Source organism: Ricinus communis, chromosome 10 (assembly GCF_019578655.1).
Source record: "Ricinus communis isolate WT05 ecotype wild-type chromosome 10, ASM1957865v1, whole genome shotgun sequence".
Classification (NCBI taxonomy): Eukaryota; Viridiplantae; Streptophyta; class Magnoliopsida; order Malpighiales; family Euphorbiaceae; genus Ricinus; species Ricinus communis.
In genome coordinates this window covers 12573463-12596378 of record NC_063265.1, presented here as the reverse complement: position 1 = coordinate 12596378, position 22916 = coordinate 12573463, and the positions used below count along the sequence as shown (strand labels likewise).

Here is a 22916-nt window from a genome sequence, read left to right as displayed (position 1 = left end):
TAAAATAAATAATTACAAAAGTGATATTTCATGCTACATTGGCATGGCATGCATATATACACATAAATGTGGCATGCTACGGTTCGCTAGAATCATAAAAGATAATAATAATAGTAAAATATAATTGCAAATTAGTATCTTAACTTTTTAATTTTTTATATTTGATATTTATATTTTTTTTTTGTTCAATCAACTGAACCTACTCATTTATATATATTATGATATCTCTTATATATTTTATAGGTTAAAATAATAATTTAATTTAATTTATTTTCATATAAAATGATTTAAATATCTTTATTTATTTTTATCTATAATTTTTTCTATTTTTCTATCTTTTTTATTTTCTATAAAAAAAATTTAGCAACAAAGAAAATATTAGATTAGATTTTTTTTAATTTTTATTTTTTTAAAAAAATAATTTACTAATCATCTTTTAATTTATAGAAATTATTTGTTTAGAATACTTAATATCTTTATTTTTTTTCTTCTTATTGTTTTGAGGTGAAATAACGTGTTTTATTTTTAACTTTTGAAGCGAAAATGCATGAAGATAAAAAAAATTAAGTAAATAATTTTTTTTTTTTTGAGTGAATGAGAAAAATAAATATATTTTTTTTAATTTTATGAAAATCAAATGAGTTTTAGAAAAATAATATTGAAAATAGATAAATATAAAATATAAAAAAAATATGATATTATTTTTAAAAATAATATTTAAATTAATTTACTATTTTAAATAACTCAAATAAATACTTTAATATATAAAACGGACTAAAAATATTATATTAAATAATTTTTAATAAAAATTTAGTTTTAGATAAAAAATAATTTAAATATCAAAATAAAAAAAATAAAACACTAAATTTATAGTAATAATAATGCAGAAGACAAGTAGGGCAATAAATCAGTTGCAGTACACGTATTAACAGACTTTTCAAAATACGCGGTTTTGTTAGTACTCTGAAATTGATCCCAATTTGCTTCCCCATTCTTTTCTTTTCTCTCTCTTATCATACATTTGAAGGTTTCAACTTCCCATATTATTGAGTCTTCTTGGCAGTTGGTTTGGTGGCAAAGAAATTAGCTTTTTTTTTTTTTTTGAATATTAGAGAATTTGGATAAAGAAAGATTCATGGAGAAAATGACATGCCATGTCTATTATTAATTGTTGTTTCTTTGTTTCTGTTTATCATATACTATATATCTATCTATCTGTCTCTTCTTCATCCATTTCTCTCACTCTTCTATTTCTTTCTTTCATCTCAAATTCCAAATATATATCTATTTATTCTTAGCTTCTATTTCTTTTTCTTTCTTTTTTTAATCTCTTAACCCTTTTTTCTCTCTTTGTACAAACTTTCCATTTTTTGATCGCTTACTTCATAGTTTTATTGCATAATTCGTTCTGGGTTCTCATTTTCATCCCTTTTCTAATTGCCCGTTTGAATTTTAATTCAATTAAAAAGATTTGGGTTTGATTTTGGATATAAAGATGATGATGATGACAATGGAAGGGATGATGGATAAGGGAGTATTGGATGATATAATAAGGAGGCTATTGGAGGGGAAAGGAGGAAAGCAGGTTCAGCTTTCTGAAGGAGAGATCCGTCAATTGTGTGTTAATGCTCGCCAAGTCTTTCTCTCTCAGCCTAATCTCCTTGAGATTAAAGCTCCCATTCGCATATGTGGTCAGCACTCTTTTTTCTTCCCCTGTCTATAGTGAATCTAATTTCATGATGTTTGGATGATGTTATTGTGCAATATTTTGATTTTGTATGTGCTTTTACTTTTGATATTTTGTTTGGGTGATGAGGAACATGTGAGGCATTGCCTTTGTTTTAGACAATTTGTGTTGATGGTTGTGCATTTGATGGACTACTATTGCTTGGTATGATTGGCCATTTTGAGATGTTTGCAATTGCATTTTAATTGTGGAAGGGATTGTAGCTTGATGGTAATTGAGGACTGAAATGGTTGATTTACTGATAAAGTATGCTCTTTGATGATATGGGTAAGCTCGGTGCTTAATTGCTTATTCCCATTGTATATCTCTCTATCTTTTTCATTTTGATTTGGCTGTGTAGTAGCCATTTGTATAATCATCAGCTTATGCGCAAGTTTATCTATTTGAGTCTTCATTATCAAATCAAAATTCAATTGCTTTCTCGGGTACTCTTGGGTCAGATTGATATTTGCATCTATTGCCTTGGTATAGTTGGAGTCCTTTTGTAGGCACAGCCATAAAGACCCAAAATGCGAAATAGCAACATACTCAGTTTGGCACTATTAAGTCTGATGGTCATATATCGAAAATAATGTCTATTTAAGGCGCTTGTCAATAAATCTTTTGTTTAATAGAATAATTTATATCATTCCTTTCTTATTTTTAAGGACATTTTTACTTCTTTGGATCCAACTGGGAGAAACAACATTTTAAATGAACCAATTAAAGGGAACAAATAAATTATTTATCTCCTTTAGTCTCCCTTTGTGCCTCTTGTCTAATATTGCTGGCTCGTTACAGGTGATATTCATGGACAATATCAAGACCTCCTGAGGTTGTTTGAATATGGTGGCTACCCCCCTTCTTGCAACTACCTTTTTCTCGGAGATTATGTTGATCGAGGAAAGCAAAGTTTGGAGACTATATGTCTGCTTCTGGCCTATAAAATCAGTTATCCTGACAAAATTTTTCTATTGAGGGGAAATCATGAAGATGCAAAGATCAATAGGATATATGGGTTTTATGATGAGTGTAAAAGGAGATTCAATGTCAGGCTTTGGAAAATATTTACTGACTGTTTCAATTGTTTGCCTGTGGCTGCACTCATTGATCAGAAGATACTGTGTATGCACGGTGGCCTCTCTCCTGAGTTGGAAAATGTCAACCAAATAAAGGAAATTCAGAGGCCTACTGACATTCCTGATAGTGGTCTGCTTTGTGACCTACTTTGGTCTGATCCTAATGTTAAGGTTGAGGGCTGGTCAGATAGCGATCGAGGAGTTTCATGTACCTTTGGAGCTGATAAGGTTGCTGAGTTTTTGGATAAGAATGACCTTGATCTCATTTGCCGAGGTCACCAGGTAAAGCCATTTATTCTTTTGCAAGGATAGGATGAACTATGTATAGATTTTGTTCAACTGCAGTCAATAAAAGGCTGTTCTTTGCTACCATGCATATCTTTTTCTTTTCCTTGCAACTTTCTTGTTAAAAGAATCCTTTAAATTTAAGTGTAAGGGGGCACCTCTTTTCTTTGGTAAGCAAGGATGGAACACAATTTGGATGCCTTTCCTGCAAAATTAACCATTAGAGGGCCTTATAGGTTGAATGTGGTAAATCATGATCTGCGGAATATGTTTTGTTTGTGTCAGTCACAAAAGGTTACCTAGAAATTGGAACGAATTATCTGGAAATAACTTTACTGTTCTTTTGCCTTCTTTTGGTTGAAGAAGAGGATACTATATTCTGAGTGGATAATCTGTAACCACCCCCCTGTGGAGGGACCCATGTCAGGAATTTGTTTGTATTTTTCTAACGTGGCAAACTTATCTTTTAATCTAATGAAGGATTGCTTTTATAATAAAGAGTTTTCAAAAGTGAAAATGTACCATATCACAATAGTCTTTTAACCCTACCAAAGTAACCAAACCACCAAAAAAATTTGGATAGATGTTCCCTTCAATTGGTGGGTGGTAATCAATGCCCTTAGCCATCCTTTGGTGTGACAGGCACCCAAAATGACTAACTATCACAACACATATTTTGTTTTATTAAGAAACAATAATCACACAATCCAGCATGTGCAGATTATGGTTTTTCTTTTATATTGCAGGTGGTGGAAGATGGATACGAATTTTTTGCTAAACGAAGACTAGTCACAATATTTTCAGCCCCAAACTATGGTGGGGAGTTTGACAATGCAGGTGCTTTGCTGAGTGTCGACGAATCTCTAGTGTGTTCCTTCGAGATATTGAAGCCAGCTGCATCAGCAAGCAGTTCTAAGTTGCCCCTTAAGAAGGTTATCCAGCCACCTACGTAATTTTTTTTTTCACCTTGTTTGTTGAAAATGGGGGATGACTTGATTTTTTTCTTCTTTCTCATTCTATGAGGTTTTGGTAATGAAACCATCTGACCTTTTTGCTCTCCTTGTTTAAACAGCCTCCTAAAGCTTGAAATATCTAACATGAGTCAGGTCATCTGGGGTCTCATTCCGGTTTTGAATAGAAGATAAACCAAGCTTTCATGCTACAGATTGAAATATCTGTTATGATGCAGTCTTACAAGATGAGAAACGTTTTCCTCTTATTGATTAGCACATAATACGATGTGCACTGCAGATAGCTAGAGCAAAAAATTATGTAGATAAACAATTAACAGCACTTGCCATCTTCTGGACAGGAGCTGAAGTTTTCACGTTGGACATTTTTTCATAACGCCTTGTTCCCACCGATTAGCGTATCCTATCAACTGAATGGGAATAGCCTGCCTTCTTTTTTGTTGAGTTTGTACAAGTACCGTGGTTTGCTCATGTAAGTCCTGTTGTTGACCTATTACCCTTGGAAAAGAACACTTCATTCTTGGCAGGCGGATTGCATTAGATTGTACCCCCAACCGAACTGGCTTTTGATTTAAGTTCTCTAACTTGTAAATAATTGATGATATGTTGAATAATTTCAAGTAACTAGGTTACAGTTCTGGCTGCATGAGATTACACATCAAATTCTATGGTCAGGCATATATATATATTATAAGCGGTCTGCTGCTCAGATTGCACCATACTAAATAGAAATCATCAGATACAAATCTCTTGCCCTCAATCGATTCCGACGAGGAGTCTGCAACTTTGTTTCTGCTGGTTGCTTGGCTAGCGTGGTAAATATAATATGCGCAATCTCACTTGCTGGGTGCGGAGACATTGATCATCAGTTGCCTGTGAATTCCATCATATATTCAGATCATATTCAAGGCTCAAGTTATACACAACTTTTATGAATTAATTGTGTCTAATTTATTGCATTAGGTTCATTTAGCTTCCAAACTTCAAATTACTTCAAGTTTGTTATAAGGCATTAACAGGAAGAAGAATTGAACTGGGAAAAGCCAACACTCATCGCCGCAGACTGAATAGGCAGCTCGCTGAATTCTACAGCAATGTAGGAAAAGAGCCCCTCTTCATCTGCCATCAGGAGAATTCTTTCTTTGATAGAAAACGCTTAGAGTTTCAGTTGTTTGCTACAATACAAACAACGCTGTACAGAAATATGAAATAAATAATCTTCTGTTTCTCTTTTCCATGTCAATGTCAAGAAGCAAAGGTGGATGATCAGTAAACCTTGTGCAGCAGTAAAGACCTCGGCAGATTCCAGTTACATACTACAGCTGCATGTTTGGTGGTAAAACTGCAAAACATGTTACATGCGTATATATATTTAAGAAAATCCTGACTAAAACTGAATTCTTTCTTTTCCCATATATGGGAAATGTTGTCTTCACACCGGAATGGCTTCTCCACAACACAAACAAATCCGATTCTTATTTCTGAAAGTAAATAGAAGACATCTCATCACTCCAGTACGCCTTCTCAACAGACATCTTGAAACTTAGTTGCCTGAAAAATAACCCGCAAGGTTATACCTGTAACTGCCAAAATTTAATACATTTATGTATAAATCTAAGTAAAAGTATTAACAAAAAAAGTGAATTGTGGTTTGTCCTTTTTACACTTAAAGAACCTTAGTTTTTTTCTTAACAAAAAAGTAAATTTCTATCCAACAAAAAAAAGTACTGTAGCGTAGATGATTATTATTCTTTTACATTGTACTACCCTACAAAAAAATTAATTGCTATAGATTTCTATAAAATTAGTATGAATATAATACTCATTTGCAATTACAAAATTATTTATTAAGTGATTTAGCGTACATTGGTAAATAGATTATATAAACTTTTTTAAAAATTTTAATAGGAATAAAACTATGATATTTTAAGAATATCTTGATAATTGGTCTGATGGTAAATCCCCTACAAAATCATTTAATAACTGAAAGTTAATGTTTTATTGATATTTTTTCATAAACAATAATGATATTAAGCAATAGGGTATTTAAAGTGCAAGAAAAATAAAATATAAGATAATTTTTTTATTAAGAATAAAATCACAGCATTTTAAGTGAAAAAGATATGTTTCGGTATTTTCCCCTAAAATCTATAAGCATAAGATGAAGGTCAGGTGGTCAACAGAAAATCTTGAATGGAAAGATATTGAAGATAATGCTTCTCTAAAAGCACTTGTTAACCGGGAAGGAGGAAAAAAGAAAACACACAAAAGAAGTCAGCAGTTACCAAATTGACTGTAACAATGAGAATCTTCTTGTTAGATTGAGGTAGAATGATAAATAGAGAAAACTCCAGAAAATAATTCTGATCACTGTAAAATATTAAATCTGCTTTTCTTGAATAAGGAAGTAAAGGGAAAAGAAAAACTAATTCACATCATGAAACTATTTTTACCGTTCACCTGCCAATTAATACACCATGAAGCTTATTATCAACTCAGTGTTTGTCTTCTATTTCCTTTCCTATTCCCTTGACTCTCAGGAGAACTCTGGTTCATCTTGCCATCCAGTCTCCTTGCTGTTCGTTGAATAGCTGCTAGCTTCTGGCGCTGGCTGTAACTCTTCCTCTTGCTGCATGGTCATCCAAATATATCAGATATGGCATATATTTCGTTGAGCATCAACACTAAAACAATGTCATTAAACAAACAATGGTATAATTAGACTCGCAGAAAAATGAAATGGAATAGTTATGAAGTTGTTTAGAAACATATCAAATATGCTATACATTATTGACTTATTCTACAGGATGGACTTCTCCAACTAGCAAATTTATCAACATCAACATCCAATTTCTTGCTCCTAGAAAAGAAGAAACGCCCCTTTAGTGCTGCTGCTTCTATATGTGCCCATGAGTGTGACATTTATAGACTTCTGCAAACCATACTAGTACCACTTGCATTTAGTTCAGCTCAGCAGTTGATTAAATTAAATCTAAGTCTCTACCAGTAGTACTCCAATTTTAGGATACAGTATAGTTTCATTTAACAAACTTACTGGAAAAGGAGCCAACAAGCAAACTACGGTTAGCAGAGGCAACAATAAGGAGTTCTAACCTCAAAAACAACAACCCTGCAGTCAGCACCATCCCTCCAACTGCCCAAGAAACTTTTTCACTAAAAGGCAGTTCCTGCACCCACTGCTGGAAATCTTCTAAAGCACCCAAATTTCCAGCTTTCTGAGGCAACTCAGAACGTGAAGCCTTCCATGACTCGGCAATAGAATCAAGACTGGCTCTACCACCATAACAAAATGCTCCTTCTGTACCATGGTATGTATCATCAGCCACTTTAACAGCAAAGCCTGCAGAGTGACAGAGTTCTGTGCCATTGGAGACCCATTCAGCAGCTTTACCACAAACAAATTCATTTACTCCACATGGTGCTAGAACCTGATAGGTAAATTCTATTCAGGATACTGAATATGCAAAGCATTAAAGAAAAAAAGGTAATATTAAATTTGGTCCTCCTTTTCTGCTGGCTCTAACTTCAGCTATGAAACCTCAGATCTTACAGGACCGAGCTTAAGGATATTATTCAATGGCAAGTGTTACAAATGTCTGATTCTAATTGTTAGAAGAATATAGACTCACCTGTGTCTTTGCTTCCATAGAAAAGTAAGCAGTAGCACAGGCTTCATACACTCTGTCACAAAAAGAAGAACATATAAGAGGGGGTCCAGGTTGAATTCCAATGTTGGGATCACAGATGGAACATTCCAATAATTCCCATAACTGCAGGCACTCTTGGCTGGCCTCCCCCGCTGAAGCCAGTCTTCTAACAGACAGCAGAGCAGGATATGTCTGAGCTACATCACAGCAAGTCTTTTTGCGGAACACCCTGCAAAGGGTCAAATCTTTGGAGCCCCTGCTTATCTTTTTTGGTGGTTTCCCTTCAGATGAGAATGGTGGAAACCGACCACCTTTGGAAGTACATACTCCATCATGCTTTCCTGCACCAACAGAAAAGGAACTTAATATGATGGATGCATATTTGGTACATTCACAAAGAGAAAAATGCAGTATTACTCCACTGGTCATTGGACAAAAATAAATTTAAAACAGCAGCCGCCTAGCACTTGAGCAATTAAGCAGTATGATTACCAAGCTAATGCCTTCAAAAGGATCAGCTCAATTACTTTATTATCAGAAGGTCAAGCCCCATACATGCAAAAAAAATAAGCATAGAGAAAATAATAACACAATTGAGAAGAAATTGTAAACTGCAAGCTACTGTTGATTCAAGATACATAAGGGAATGTATTTTATATGTATTACATCATATAGGGACATGCCAAATCGTCTTAAGAAAAGCTTGAACGAAGCTGAAGTATATATGCCATTACAATATGGACAGAAACAGTACGTCTTATTGCATTTTTCACACTCTCCTCATATGTTGCTCTCTCTTCATAAGCAAACAAGTCCTAAAAAGCTTAAATCTTTCTTTACCAAAATATACACAGGATCAGGAAACTAACATGTACAGATTTGGAAACGTGATGAGACCAGAACAAGATAGCCATTCATAAGTGAAATGAATAAACCAGAAATGGGTTCTATAAATTGAACGAAGACAACAATCAGGAGATGCAAAATTGAAAATCACAAACAAAACTAGAGAGTAACAAAGAATTAAAAAAGAAAGAACCTACCAGAGGAAAAAGGGATTTGAAAGTAAAAAAGGAACAGCAGAACAAAAAACCCGTCATAATATATTTTCTTCATTCTAGTACTCTCTTGTTCTTCTTCTTGGATGAAAGTACGGACTCCATGCGCTACTGTTACTGATACATCGAAAGAAAAGCTACAGATTGTCCACGGGTACCGATTGACTGTGCGTTGGATCAGACGGGTTTTTGACCCGATTTGATTTATTTTAGGCTTGGGCTTAATATCGGTGCGGGTCAGCGTTATGCAGTAGCAAGCCGGTTGGCGATGGTAAATTATAATATGGTATACGGTGTAATTCATGTATACATCGACTATCAAATAATTATAACAGTTTTAAAAAATAATAAATGATAAATTTTTATAAATATATAAAAATATATAATTTTTAATATATTTATAAATTTATTTTATTATATTTAAAAAAATAACTAAAAAAACATAATAAAATTTTACGTTGTACAATTTAAAAAGTAAATAAAATATTTATAAGGACAAAAATATATACTCACCATATTTTATAGAAAAATCCAGGATCAGAGTCCTTCGCCCTAGAACTTGTAAATAGAATCATAGACCGAATCTATATTATAACAATTGGGTACATGATAAGTCCAGCACTTTTTTTTTTTTTCCTCATTAAGTCCAGTAATCCTTGAGGATGCAATTGTAATAACATTTAGCAAGTAAGTTAACTTTAGAATTAGTCGTAAATGTATTTAGCTATTAAGATATTTTAGAATGAGAGAAGAATATAACAAATAATTGTCCTTAAATATTAAAATTTAAAATGTAATAGAAAGAAATTACATTTTAATTAATTAATTAATTAATTTTTCTATTTTGATAATAATTAATTGATTCCTTTTCTATTTTCTTTAAAAATTGTTTGTTAATTACTGAACTAGCTAGAATCCGACGTTGGAAATACAAATCGGAAGCCTCCATAATTTGCTATCAGCCTAAACAGATAAGAGATCGACAATATTATGAATGGACAATCAAACTATTGACGTCCGAGAAACTAGGAAGACATGCTCTACTTCCCGTAATCTAGGGTCCAATTTGCATAATTAGCATCACTCTCAACTCAGTACCTATAAATATTCAAGCAAAATTCATTTTGTGTGGTAATGTAAATCTTAATTCTTATATAATATCCAAGCCATTACATAGAAAACTAACTTAGATATCCCACCTGGTCACCCAAGCAATTACAAATCTAATTCAAGCTGGATGGATTACAAATATATATTTTTTCTTTCTTTGCCTTCGACTCCTTCCTTAGAAATACCCCTCGTTTCCCTTCCTTCTCTAGCATAGTCTTATTATTGCTACTATAGGCTTACTTAATCTAATCTACTCACTGAAATATTGATCTTGGCTGTCGTCAATATCCTTGGCGCTGGCTGTTTTCCTTTTTCTATTTCTTTTCCATGTGTTCCTTGTTTTGCTACCATTGGGCTGTACATTGCAGCATTCTTTTTTTCTTTCTTTGTTCAGAAAGGCAAGTCTATGGATTAATTCTTGATTTCAGATTTCATTTCAACCAAAAGTCTGCAAATGGCGGAGGCAGCAGTGGGAAGAGGTGGCTGGTGCGGTTTGTCTCGTATAATTCTTCCACTCTTCCTTGTCTGTTGTTAGGGTTTTGGACTTGGGCTTTTAGTTTATTTTGTGTGTATTGGGCTAGCCTCTAATATTTTTATATTATGAAATGAAACGAATTCCATCCATTACAAAAAAAGAAGAAGATATTCTATCGTATGACTGCAGCATTGAAAGTAATTTAGTTTGGCCGAAAAATATTTAATTCGTTTGATTAAATTACACAAAAATTTAATGTTTAAGGCTATGGAAATTTCTTATTATAGCTAAAGTCATGATTGTTGGAAGCAATGGCTAAAGCGTAGAGATGGGGGGAAAATGGTTGTCTAGCCACCTATGGGTTGATCGCCAAATAGAGCCAACTGCAGAAGGATTCAGATAAAAAGTTGAATCAGCAGTGTCATGTTTATAACAGCATTAAGCACAATAATAGACACCCTATTATGGTCACTAATCAATACTCGAGACGTATTGAATTTGGTATTTATTAAGTACGGCCCATCACAGCCTCCAACTTGCACATTAAATAGGGGAGGGGAGGGAGCCCCACCACCCTTGATAGCTCCTTCATACCAACCCCATCCAAATCCTCTTAAATTAGATTAGATCCTTTGTTTTGACTTTAGCAAACACCATCCAATCGCACTGAAAGTACCATAATAACCCCCTGAGACCCCAGAGCCGCATTGCAAATAATCAAAGAGAGAGCAGCAGGAAATTGTAAGGGAACTTGGAACAAATATGAAGAAAAGAAAAGGAAAGAAAGCTTATAATAATATATACAGATAGCATAACTACACTATCACAAGTTCACTGCTTAAAAGTACCAACCTATCTCGCAGCTTATCACTAAAGCTAAAAGATCCAAATTCCGAAACACTGCTACACAAGCATGTAAACACACACATAACACTTGGGTCTTCGCACACGCCATTACAAACCCAAACACTTCTTCCAGAATTGAAAACATTACAGCAGCCGGATGCAAGATAACAAAAGGAGTGATCTCTCATATATCAGACGTCGTAAGGAGGAGCAGGACTCCTGGGTCCAACCTCGCTTGCCTTCTCATATGCATCTGATGTCGATCTTCTTCGAAAGCGAAAGGACTCTCTGCCTCCTTTTTAACACCCATAAACAAACTCCATAAGCACATATATATACAAATGATCGTCCGAAACAAACAAGCTAGATAGCGAATACATACAGCACTATATATAAATTACCATGTAAGCACAACACGTAAATAATGCGGTTGATTTTATCTTTACACGCGGCACAGACTGATTTTAATGAGATGCTCAAAGGCACTTAAGCAAGCTCAAAGTATACACACATGTAATTACCTCCACACTATCAGGGGGGGAAGCCATGTTCAACACAAGAGGGTTTACTCGGCCCCTCGTCTTTGTGGAAATGTTCATAACAGTACTATACTAAACGAAAACAAAAATATATGATTTGACACCTTAAATAATATATACTGACCCCCTCCGTCTCTCTTAATTTTTCTTTAATTTTAGAGTCTGGTTTCCACTGGCACTTAACTGTGAGGTGGCAAATCGACTAAATAGTCATAAAAATGGAAGTGGCTTTTTAGACCAGGAAATGGGCAGAAGGCAAAGGCAAACATGAGTTAAGAACTGGAGTAACCACAGTTGGTCAAGAGGTAGGTAAAAGAATAAATGGTTATCTTAAGGGCTGGCCAAAAACCATGCACAAAAATGCACGTCAACAACGACATATTAAAATGTCATTATCCAAATACCACTATAATAATAATAAATAATAATATAATAATTAATAAAATAATACTAATAATTCACAATTATCCTTATTGGCAAGCGGACAAACACTACAAGATGACAAAGTTACCCCTAATAATTCCACTCATCGATATTTCTTTCTAGATGACCTCAACCTCCAGTTTTTTAGGACAAGAAAAATGAGGGACTTAATTGTCAATTGCTAAGAACAGAAAAAAGCTTACCGGAAAAGGGCGATACCGGAGGAGTAGAGCCGGCAGGGGAAACCGGAGGAGATCCAAACTGATATCCAGGTGGCTTTACTATCATGATACTGCGCGTAACTTTTGTTACCTCCTCGCTGGCATCATCACCTAACGATCGCCCGTTTTGACCGTCTGATTCTGATTAAATGCAACCAACCAAAAAAGAAACAAAAAGAGAAGAGTTCCAAGAACCAGCAGTTAGAAACTTAACGCCGTTTAACTAACATGATCCATTTGGTATTTAATTTGCATGTGATCTAATATTTGATTATCACTAATAGGATTGCAAATTGTTACTCATAGCTCTCCGGTTAATATAACTTGAAACTTATAGAATTTGATACGGTCTTTTTGCCAATTTTGGCTAAAATTAATCCGTTGTTTACGCCACGGTATTTACGTTAGTAAGCACGCTTCTTTTATTTGCATACCCTTGCCGGTGGTTGACCGGAAATTGAAGGTGGAATGTTTCCGGAGCTTGCCGAGGCCGTTGTCCGGTGGTGGTCCGGCCACGGTATCGTCCCAAAGCTGGTCAAGTAGACCCATAGCACACGTGAGCGGAGTCTGCGACTAATTCAGCAGAAAACCGGCGTACGTTAGAAACCCCAATATCCAGCACTCGGGGAGTGAGGAGAGAGCGGTGGTGAAGATATTTAAAGAAGAACTGAAGCGTTAATCATCGAACAAGTTTCTTTGTTTGAATGTGTATCTGGGCCGTTAATCTGGATCTGATGCTATTGTGTCGACGTGGGCACTCGATCGAGAGCCACGTCTATTGAGATAAGATCGATGTGAAATGTGGGGACCACGTACCGGGGAGGTACGAATGAGAGAAGTGAGACGTGGCTTTAAAGAGATGGGAGAGACACCATATCACGTGATAGGTCATTATCTGAGGTATGGCTAAGTACCAAAATATCCTCAACATTTTTCAAAATGAATGAGAATGCCCCTGTGTTCGGGTAGTATTTACAAGATTATCTGGTCTAGATTGTTAGCCGCCTTTCGCTATGATCAATTTGTCGGATTTTATCGTAGCAAGATATTTACTGTTGTCAATAAATCAAAGAAAATATACGGTGTCATGGTCAATTTGCCTCTTCAATTTGAAATGAGTGGCCAATTTTAATTAGATTTTAAAATTTTAGCTAATTTATCCACTAATTTAGTAAAAATAGCAAATTCAGTTTAAATTTTTATAAAATTAAGATAATAAATCCACATGCAAAGCAAATAAAATTTCAATTAAAAGACTTAATCAATTAATAAAATTTAATTTAATTCTTAAAATTTTATATTAAGTATTAAATTCAATTATAATAAAAATATTAAATAATTTAGATTAAATAATAGTAATTACTAATTTTTTTATTTATTTGACTAAATTATGCTAAAAATATTAATTATTTTAAAAAAATCAATTTTTCTAATTTTAGTAAAATTTTAAATTTATATGAGTTTAATTTTATTATTTGATTTAGATTTTTTATTAAAAATAAAAATTTAATTATTTTTGTTAGATATTATTATTAGGTCATATCAAAATAAAAAATTTATTATACAAATTATTTTACTAAGTTTAATACATAATATAAAGTTTAAGAACTAAAATGAACTTTACTTATTTATTAGGTCCTCCATTCACTTGCTTTCTATTATGCATAAAGTTTAATTTCTTAATTTTATAGAAATTTAGATTGAATTAAACCTTTTTACCCAGTTAGTAGTTAGTGGGTGAAATTTACCAAAAATTTAAAAGCGGAATGAATTAGTCAACTCTAAGTTGAGGGGCAAATTGATCTATAAATTAAAAAAAAATTTCAAAAAATGCATTTGAAATTTTAAAATGTATTGATTATAAAATTATAACTTTTTAAAAATATTTAATTATTGTAAAATATTGCCTTTTGCTATCAAAAAAATACTTCTTAATTGGGAAATAAACATATTTTTTAATTTTTTTTTAAATATAATATAAATACTATGTGAAAAAAGCTATAATAGTACAACTCATTGATTATATGATGAAATACTATCTTTTGCTAATAATTAAAAGTTTGTATATTGATTTATCAATTATAAGATATATTTTTAAAATTAAAACTTGAATAATTATTCACATACTCTTTGAATATTTGAAAAATAAATACAAAAACAAAAGAAATAAGAGCTAATATTTAGTGGAAAGAAAATAAATATAGGTTGATAAGGTATTATAATAATTTAAATTTATCTATTAGTGACACACCATGCTTGTCCAGATAAGCTTTGTGTTTTTTGTTAAATCAAATGATCAATTTCATGAGAAAAGAATCCCTGATGTCAATAGGCAGAAAATAATTAGAAAACAGAGACACATTCATGCATTTGATTGCAAATTCTACAATTTGAAGTATTTAAATAAGAGAGACTTGCATTATTTAATTGAAGAATTAGTATTATATAGCTTTATATTTTGCTATGTATCATGTGATATAATATCTAGAAGTCTCAACTTCCTGTTGACAATATTTTTTTCTTACAATTGTTATTAAAATAGAAAAAAAAATTGAAAAACTTTTAAGAGTTCTTATTATGTTGAAAAAATAGAAAAAGGGAATATTCATTTAATTAAATATTATTTATAAATCAAGGGATTTTTCATTCATTGAAAACTAAATCAAATTCATGAAGCTACAAAATATATCTCATGACAAACGTGACATATAATATTATTAAGCTTATGTAAACAAACAATTATTATCATATGACGATATCTAATTTCTTTTATATTAATTAATAATAATAATAATAAATAAATAAAAAAGAATACATATCGCGAGAAGTAGCATGACATCTCAGGAGGGCGGTACGAAGAGATGAGATAGTGGCACAAAAGTCTCTTCCATGAACGACAAGAGTAATAATCTTCAGTGACACTAATTGGGTCTTCGTTTTTGCTACCTCAAAAGACGACTCCCCCAACCAGCATCACTCCACCCATACCCCACTTGCTTTTTTATGCCTTACTATCAACTTATTATGGGAAAATAAATTAAAATGTTATAGGCCCAAATATTATCTATAAATAAATATTTAATATCGCTATCAATAATTAACCTTTCTTTGTCTTGTCTCCGTTGCTTTAGCGGATGGTCAAGAATGCTTTCTTAAGTGTATAATAAACATCAAGTCTACCTAATTAATTTTATTAACCAAAGCCACAATATAGAAATTCTTTAAGAGAGGTATAATCTACTTTAATTATTCTCCTGCCGATAGCACTGTAGAAATTAAATGAAATAATATCAGAATAACCTTGTATTTATTTTGAATTCAATTTTTTTTTTTTATTACAATCAATAAATACAGAACAGCCCACTGGGTATTTACATTTCAGCTCCTCCTGAATGGCATAGTGAAAAACCACTGCTGCTCACTGGATTGGTTTCGGGGCTTTTAACAACATTGGAAGCAGCTAGCTGCATTAAACTAAATTAGTGAGGTGATGTGCTCCCACGTCATAAAACCTATCAGCCAGGGAGAAACATTGGACAACTATGTGGAGTAACGAATATACTAGACCCAGTTATGCACCAGCAGTGATGCTGTTGCTGCTGCCATTTACTCACTACAGATCACAAAACTATCCCTACAAACAATATCTATCCCACGATAGGTTTCCAGCGGCTGAAAATTAAAGAATTGTTCTCCAAACTAGTCTTTTTCGTGATCCCATACTTTGAAATGATAAAGTACGTTTATAACACGTGACCCCAACAGAATAGCATCTAGAACAAAGATAAACCATTATCCATTGTCTCATTGATCTCCCCCAAGTAACCCTTTCAGGACTAAGCAGGACTCTTTGAAACTATAGTTTTAACAAAAAAAAAATTAGATATTTTCTCCAGCTCAGTTTAAAGTAGTTTGACACCAGATTCTCTTACAGAATCAACCACAGCTTTCACCTTTCCATGATATTTCTGTTCTCTCTTCAGGAAAACAGAAATAGCAGGTATGCCCTTGACCAGCAGCCGCTCTCCCAGTATTTTCCCAATTTTGGCTGCAGCTGCTACATCCCGGGTATTTTCCATGCTTGGCCTCAAAGCCTTCTCTTGTGAGCTTGCTGAACATGCCACTGTAGCACTCGGTGAGTGGATAACTTGGGCACTAACAAACTTGTTCGTGAAGTGCATCTTCAGGACATAGGGTTTCAGAAAATCTGCAACTCTAGGTGGCCACTTAACTGGTGGTGGAATAACCATCTCTCTTTCTCTGCAACCAATTGCCAACAAGCGCAGAGGCAAGAATAATTTAAACTAGGGTCAATGATCTTAGAGGAAAATGCAACAAGTTTTGCCTGTAAATGGTGAAGATAAAGAGCAGACCTAAAAATTTGAAGTGAAAAGAAAAACACCTGAGTTCTATATGAAAGTGCTCAATTACATGATTCAATTAGCAGACCTAAAACTTGTTTGAAGTGGTTAAATGCAGATTGTAACCTCCAAAACACATAAACTGAACCACTGTGTGATATGAGACCTAAGTTCTCAATGTCCTTGTCGTCTGAAATGCAAATGAATTACTCTGATTCCCCATTGGTAGCAGTTCAAATTCACTTGACTATTTGCAGTAAACACAAAGATATTACACATCTTTTACCATTTCATTCGATTAAAAAAAATAAAGTACAAATCCAACCAGGTCATTGAATAAATCAACCCACAAGACAGCAGTACAAGATATAAGAAGATATCAGCAGTCTTAATTAACTCGGATTTCGAAAGAGACTGCTAGAATAGTAAAACAATATAGCCTTAGAGAGCATAGCAATTAATGTGTGGGCTAGGATTCAGTTACAAATTCATCATTTTTTAAGTTGTTGAAGCCTAATACACCCTTACATACCTTGTACACACACAAAGAGACAGAATCATGAATCACACTTAACTTAAACTCTCTGGGAAAGCAAGGCTTCTCCAAAGATCTCAAAGTTAATACCTACTTAAGCAGATGGACTTATTATATGCATTCATTGTTATCTAAACTAAATTACTCTACATATCTACTGATGAAATTAAGCAATTGCATGAAAGGACACAAAAGTATCGACATCGAACAAACTGATTGGAAGAACAAAGATATGCTGAATAAGTAAAAAGAAAAAGAAGAAAGTTCTAATGATGTCACTAAAAAATGAAAAGCACTGATAATGTCCACTGAAGAAGTGTTAAATACACATTTGATCTTATCCAGGTCACTTTGGCTGTTGTATTTTTATCGAAATATCAAATTTGACATTCAAATTCTACTCATAGAACCCCACCCATTAAAGTTGTCAGCCCTTAAAAAGAAAAGAAAAAGGAAAGTTAGTATTCAAAACCAAAATCATTAATTATGATCATTCTCCTGTATCATTACAAACGATCTTGGCAAAGGATTCCCTTTTCGATAATATATACAGCATGAATATTCAATCACACGCATTTTAGTTAATGCAATTACACAAATGACAAGTAATTGCACAAAAGAATTCCCTTATCGATGATATATATGTAATTTAAATCACCTCAAAATCCATGAGTTAATGATGTTAACAGAGAAACTCTTATGCAAACAAAGTATGGTCCAGCCAACCTTTATGTATTTTCTTAACATTCATATTCATTTCTTTCTCAGTAACTCAATCTCACCAGAACAAACAAATTCATAACAATAAATTCACAAGAGCCTTCAAAGGCCAACTAGTTCAAAATATGCTGAAAAAATTGCATGTTCAAAGTCCTGCAATCTCATTAATAAATGAAAATCATGCAAACCAATAGATTCTAAACGACAGGATTAATTAGCATCAAGTCGACATATTGCCAAGAAAATCAAATAAAAATTACCGCAGAAGGCAGGGTCTGTAATTCTGCTAAAACACCATAGAAGTGTATTAAAACAACAATAATACCTGAGAAGACGGCAGCAACGACTGAGAAGACTGGAGCAGCGGCTGACAACGACGGCAGCAAGCGACGGCTGCAGCAAGGGCGACGGAAATGGCAGAAACGGGAATGGCAGCAACAGCAATGGGAACGGCAGCAAAGTCGGCGATGACACGAGGGTTTGCGAGGGTGGAGGACGCTTTGAGAGAGCTAATTTGAGTTTGAGACTAGAGGAGAATGGAATTAGGGTTTAGTCTGCCATATTCTCTTTTAGCTTGGAATATCAAAATTACGTAGATTATTCAAAAAAACTACATAATTTTATTTAAAATTATATAAATTATCTTAAAACTAATAGAAAGCTACGTTCAATATATTTTTTAATTTATTAATAAATTTAGTATAATACTTCTATTTTTATATAAAATATTAAATTTTATTATTACAGAAATAAAAATTAAAAATTATATAATATATTTAAATTTAAAAACTATTTCTATATATAACAATGCAATATATATATTTATTGTTAATTTTTAATAATACAAATTAGATTTATTAATTAAATTCAGAATATGAGATTAAAATTTTAATTTTATTATATAATAATATAGATTTTCTATAGCATTTTAATTAGTCAAAAATATAAAATTAACTAAAATTATTTAATAAATATAATTAATATTATATTAGCACTATATAATTATAAATTAATAATGTTAATATTTTTAAATGAAATATTGCAATAATTTGTTAACGCAATTTAGTTTTTTTTATACTTTTTTCGATAAATAATATTAAATTTATTAATAAAAAAACTTTATAAGCTTCTTTTTATATTTTAACGTATGAATAAACTGCTAACAGTTACAATGATTAAAACGTAATATTGATTTTATTAAAATATATTAATTAAAAAATATATTAATTAGTTAAGAAATACATTATTAATAAAAATTATTTAATAAATATATATATATATATATATATATATATAATTAATGTCATTATTAATGTTACAAAATTGTAAGTTAAAAATATTAATAAATTGGATACTGCTAATAATATTTTCTAAATGATATATTTTTTTACTAATAAGTAAATTTAATTTTCATTGACAACAAAACTAATAAAAATTCATAATTGTTAATTTTTTATTATTTCACTTTATATATATATATATATATATATATGTATATATCTAAACAAGTATGTATGTATATGTGTATATATGTATGTGTCATTTTAATAAAGATCATTAAATGGCTTAGTGGTAATATTTGTCTTTCTATAAAAAGTCTCGGGTTCAAATCTCATGAGGAATAAAATGATAAAAATATAAATATAAAATTTAATGGGTCTATCCATTTATATCGAGTATTCACGTGTTCAAATTCGAACCTAACACAGAAAATAAAATTAAATCTCAAACCCGTTCTAAATTCTTTTAAATCTACTTGAATCAATCTCACTAGAATTTACTTAATACACGAGAAAAATCCGACTGTTATCTTTAAACATATATATCTTTTAAAATGATCATATATTACTTATATTATATTAAAGTAACTAATTTTTTTTTTCATGTTTAATAAATAAAAAATATAATTATTCTGGTTTTATCGAGCAATGGATATTCTGATAATAACTAAAAAATAATGAATAATTTAGACTTTTTCATTTAAAAAGAGTTTTGTGTTAGAATATTAAAAGAATTTGAAAAAATCAACTTTAAAAAGAAATAATAACAAATTTAGTGTGAATTTTAAGATGTGATAGTTTATAATAATAATTTAACTTTTTCCTTAAAGATTTTTTTATTATTGATTCAATAAAATCTTTATAAAATTCTAAACATTACTTATTAAAATTATTTAAGAATAGTAAAAAAGAATTACATTTACTAATACCTTCTGGTAAAAAAAAAAAACTATTTACTTTGAGTCTTGTACTAAGCTGTTGTTGCATCCCACTTTTGTGTTATGCTTGTGACATGAAATGCAGTTCTTCTAGTTTTAGAAATCTAATATCTGCAAGTACAGCTTGCTTGTAGATTGGATTTAGTGCCCTATTTGCCTCTCAAGGTTTTAATGATTTATAGTGAGATTTAATGCTGATATATGCATGACTTTCAGCATCAGCTCCATTTCCTACTGTAACATTACACCTTACTCGCACATCTGCTGTTGCCAAATTCCTCTCAAATAATTACTCGACTTCACCAATTACAGCTCGCATTGAGTTTCAGGCCTTTTTAGCCCTCAAAGAATGGATCTATTTTAAAACAATGCAGGGCGTTGGGAATCAACTAATCAATCTAAACTTGAAGAAGAACAGTAATTTGAGGCATAACTATAATCTGGTTTTACTTGGGAAGTTCCTTCATGATGCCAAGCCATATCGATATAAAAAACCACCACTCGTATTGTCTTATGAAAGAAATCTTGAAAACAATTCTGAAACCTGTATAAAATTTGCTATTAATCAATGTATTATGTTAAAATCCAAATTCACAATTAAAACCGATTCGGGTTGGATTGAGAGGTTCCTTTTGTTTTAAATTCCAAGCCGATTCATGAAATTGTGGAAAACCAGATTTTAGATTTGAGTTGGAAGCATCTGTGGCCAGGTCTAACAAAAGAGATGACTATGTATTTGTGTTCATCTCATGACAAGCTCCTATTGGGAATTTAAAGCAAATAATTTACTCCTTGCATTTTGTAAGTTCAATGGGGATGCTGTGCGGGAAGTTGAATTAACCACCTCTCAGCATGAATGGTTTACTTGTCACTGCATCCAGATGGATCAATTAGGTCGAAGAACAAAAATTGTTGGATTGCTTGCTAAAATCTACGTATATAAATGAAGAGAATCTATGTAGAGAAATAAGAAACATGAGGTATCTATATCCTGGCATCATGTGACATAATCATTGTCTCAAAGCAAATTTCTTTTCTATTTTCCAAGTCTCGGCATTCGTGCATTGCGTGTCCAGAGGCTCACTCTCACACCAGAGATATATATATATATATATACACATATATATTCTCTCCTCACTGTCAAATTGTTGTTTACTTGAGCAATGTTGCTTGCATTTTGAGGATCTTCAATTCAGCACTGTCTTTGTCCCCTCTCCAGTCTTCCCCCACCATTTCAATTTCCAACACCTCTTTATATTGCCCATCAAACTTGCAAGAAAACAATAAATAAAATAAACAAAATCCCCCACTTTCTAAGGAAAATTATTGACCCCCTTCCCTTCTTTTTTGACTGCCAAATCTAGCCAATACGCCATCTATTAACACTTGCTCCTCCCTGCCAGTTTGAACGGCTTCTGACGTGTGTAACTTTGCTTAGGGTTACTCTTAAAACTGATCCGTACTATAAACTACATATGTGACCAAGCTTAAGTACAGCTTTTTGCATCACCCATCTGACTGTACATCAATCTCTTTTAGTGAACATAGAATTAATTACACGCATGTATACTAAAAGGGTCGGCTAAATTGATTATTCCAAGTGGAATTATGAAATTTAACATCACGTTTAAGAAAATGGTTTAGCAACTTAACTTGCAATCTAGCACGTTGCTCAATTTGCATCTCACAGTCCTTACTTAAAGAGAACTGTGTAGTTTAAATAGCTTAACACCTTGAAAATTTAGTAATTAGTTTATAAACATATAAAGAAAGTAATTTGTTTGTACTGCTGCACTGAGATAATTTGAAGTAAGCTACTCCTCTATTATAGTTAATTTAAGAAATCTCAAGAAACGAAGTAACTAATGCCAAAGACTATAACTGACTTGGAGGGCTAAATCTTAATTAGGAGCTCTAATGACTACTTTAAAGCACAGAAAGTAAAGGAAATAACATAAAGAAAGAGTTGATTAACTCTCAGTGAAGTTAAGATATTCACACATGGAAGTAGAAAACATGCACAATAATCTGCTTACCGTACCTATATATTTGACACAATAAATATTAACTTGAGAAAACTTGGAAAGAAAATAAAAAGATTCTGCTCCTTTCACTTTATCAATAATCTCGTAGGGCAGCATGCAATTGCAATCTTTTGGCATTGTCCATTGCAGAGAAACAGTTAATATGTAGGCCTTCAGCCATACAGCAAAGTTAAGATGGTGTGGTCCTCAGGTACTGTTATTTTTAAAAGAAACATGTACTGCATATCTATATACATCTCCCTCTTCTCCTAAATATAGCCAATGCATTTGCCACCAAATAGTTATTTTAAAAAGGGAAATTGAAAAATGACAAGTTACTATGTACTATATACTTATACTATACTGTAAAATTTGCACACTGTAAAGTAATTTTATACCTGATACCTGCTACCTTATAGAAACAGACTAGAGTTAAAAGGCCATAACTATTGAGAAAGAAGAAGTTTAACCTACCCAATCTGGTGCATTGCATACCTAGTTCATTACAGAGGAATGGCCAATGCTGTAGAGGAAAGGGGAGAAACCCATGTTGGAGAAGTGGAGCACGTGCAATTCGGAGAGGGAAAGAAAGGAATTGCACGTGCCCTGCTTCTCCAGCAAGAGCTGCTCACCCATTATATAGCCATGCATGAGCAT

General features: G+C 32.4%; 4 protein-coding genes across 10 annotated transcripts; 1 reads left to right on the top strand and 3 right to left on the bottom strand.

Moving 5' to 3' along the window:
• Window positions 1–958: 958 nt before the first annotated feature.
• Window positions 959–4707, top strand: LOC8287107 (serine/threonine-protein phosphatase PP1). 2 transcript variants are annotated; one of them, XM_015715084.3, is made up of 4 exons: window positions 959–1691; window positions 2528–3087; window positions 3837–4039; window positions 4163–4707. In XM_015715084.3, the coding sequence occupies exons 1-4, from the start codon at window positions 1496–1498 to the stop codon at window positions 4233–4235; spliced, it is 1032 nt and encodes a 343-aa protein (XP_015570570.1). In that variant the 5' UTR covers window positions 959–1495; the 3' UTR covers window positions 4236–4707. The 2 variants fall into 2 exon arrangements, with proteins under 2 accessions (XP_015570570.1, XP_002512451.1); XM_002512405.4 differs by having other exon boundaries at window positions 963–1691; window positions 3837–4022.
• A 270-nt stretch (window positions 4708–4977) lies between these two features.
• LOC8287106 lies at window positions 4978–9051 on the bottom strand. 4 transcript variants are annotated; one of them, XM_048380190.1, is made up of 5 exons: window positions 8773–9051; window positions 7712–8070; window positions 7176–7510; window positions 6515–6690; window positions 4978–5612 (listed from the first exon to the last, which is right to left on the bottom strand). In XM_048380190.1, the coding sequence occupies exons 1-4, from the start codon at window positions 8843–8845 to the stop codon at window positions 6552–6554; spliced, it is 906 nt and encodes a 301-aa protein (XP_048236147.1). In that variant the 5' UTR covers window positions 8846–9051; the 3' UTR covers window positions 4978–5612; window positions 6515–6551. The 4 variants fall into 4 exon arrangements, with proteins under 4 accessions (XP_048236147.1, XP_048236148.1, XP_048236145.1 ...); XM_048380191.1 differs by having other exon boundaries at window positions 4978–5638; window positions 6522–6690; XM_048380188.1 differs by having other exon boundaries at window positions 6522–6690; window positions 8773–9050.
• Window positions 9052–11135: 2084 nt separating this feature from the next.
• Window positions 11136–13053, bottom strand: LOC8287105 (dormancy-associated protein homolog 3). 3 transcript variants are annotated; one of them, XM_015715123.3, is made up of 3 exons: window positions 12836–13053; window positions 12384–12542; window positions 11136–11510 (listed from the first exon to the last, which is right to left on the bottom strand). In XM_015715123.3, the coding sequence occupies exons 1-3, from the start codon at window positions 12948–12950 to the stop codon at window positions 11410–11412; spliced, it is 375 nt and encodes a 124-aa protein (XP_015570609.1). In that variant the 5' UTR covers window positions 12951–13053; the 3' UTR covers window positions 11136–11409. The 3 variants fall into 3 exon arrangements, with proteins under 3 accessions (XP_015570609.1, XP_015570608.1, XP_015570607.1); XM_015715122.3 differs by having other exon boundaries at window positions 11136–11506; XM_015715121.3 differs by having other exon boundaries at window positions 11136–11513; window positions 12836–13052.
• Window positions 13054–16088: 3035 nt separating this feature from the next.
• Window positions 16089–18606, bottom strand: LOC8287104 (50S ribosomal protein L18). The gene is made up of 2 exons (XM_002512402.4): window positions 18343–18606; window positions 16089–16661 (listed from the first exon to the last, which is right to left on the bottom strand). The coding sequence occupies exon 2, from the start codon at window positions 16649–16651 to the stop codon at window positions 16304–16306; it is 348 nt and encodes a 115-aa protein (XP_002512448.1). The 5' UTR covers window positions 16652–16661; window positions 18343–18606; the 3' UTR covers window positions 16089–16303.
• Between the last annotated feature and the right edge of the window lie 4310 nt (window positions 18607–22916).

Coding starts and splice junctions, on each gene's coding strand:
- LOC8287107 (XM_015715084.3), top strand. CDS start 1,496: ATGATGATGATGACAATGGAAGGGATGATGGATAAGGGAGTATTGGAT. Junction 1,692..2,527: donor AGCTCCCATTCGCATATGTG/GTCAGCACTCTT, acceptor GGCTCGTTACAG/GTGATATTCATGGACAATAT. Junction 4,040..4,162: donor AAGGTTATCCAGCCACCTAC/GTAATTTTTTTT, acceptor TTGTTTAAACAG/CCTCCTAAAGCTTGAAATAT.
- LOC8287106 (XM_048380190.1), bottom strand. CDS start 8,845: ATGAAGAAAATATATTATGACGGGTTTTTTGTTCTGCTGTTCCTTTTT. Junction 8,071..8,772: donor TCAAATCCCTTTTTCCTCTG/GTAGGTTCTTTC, acceptor CTGTTGGTGCAG/GAAAGCATGATGGAGTATGT. Junction 7,511..7,711: donor CTATGGAAGCAAAGACACAG/GTGAGTCTATAT, acceptor TTTACCTATCAG/GTTCTAGCACCATGTGGAGT.
- LOC8287105 (XM_015715122.3), bottom strand. CDS start 12,950: ATGGGTCTACTTGACCAGCTTTGGGACGATACCGTGGCCGGACCACCA. Junction 12,543..12,835: donor CCGGTCAACCACCGGCAAGG/GTATGCAAATAA, acceptor GCATTTAATCAG/AATCAGACGGTCAAAACGGG. Junction 11,507..12,383: donor TCCGGTATCGCCCTTTTCCG/GTAAGCTTTTTT, acceptor AAAAGGAGGCAG/AGAGTCCTTTCGCTTTCGAA.
- LOC8287104 (XM_002512402.4), bottom strand. CDS start 16,651: ATGGTTATTCCACCACCAGTTAAGTGGCCACCTAGAGTTGCAGATTTT.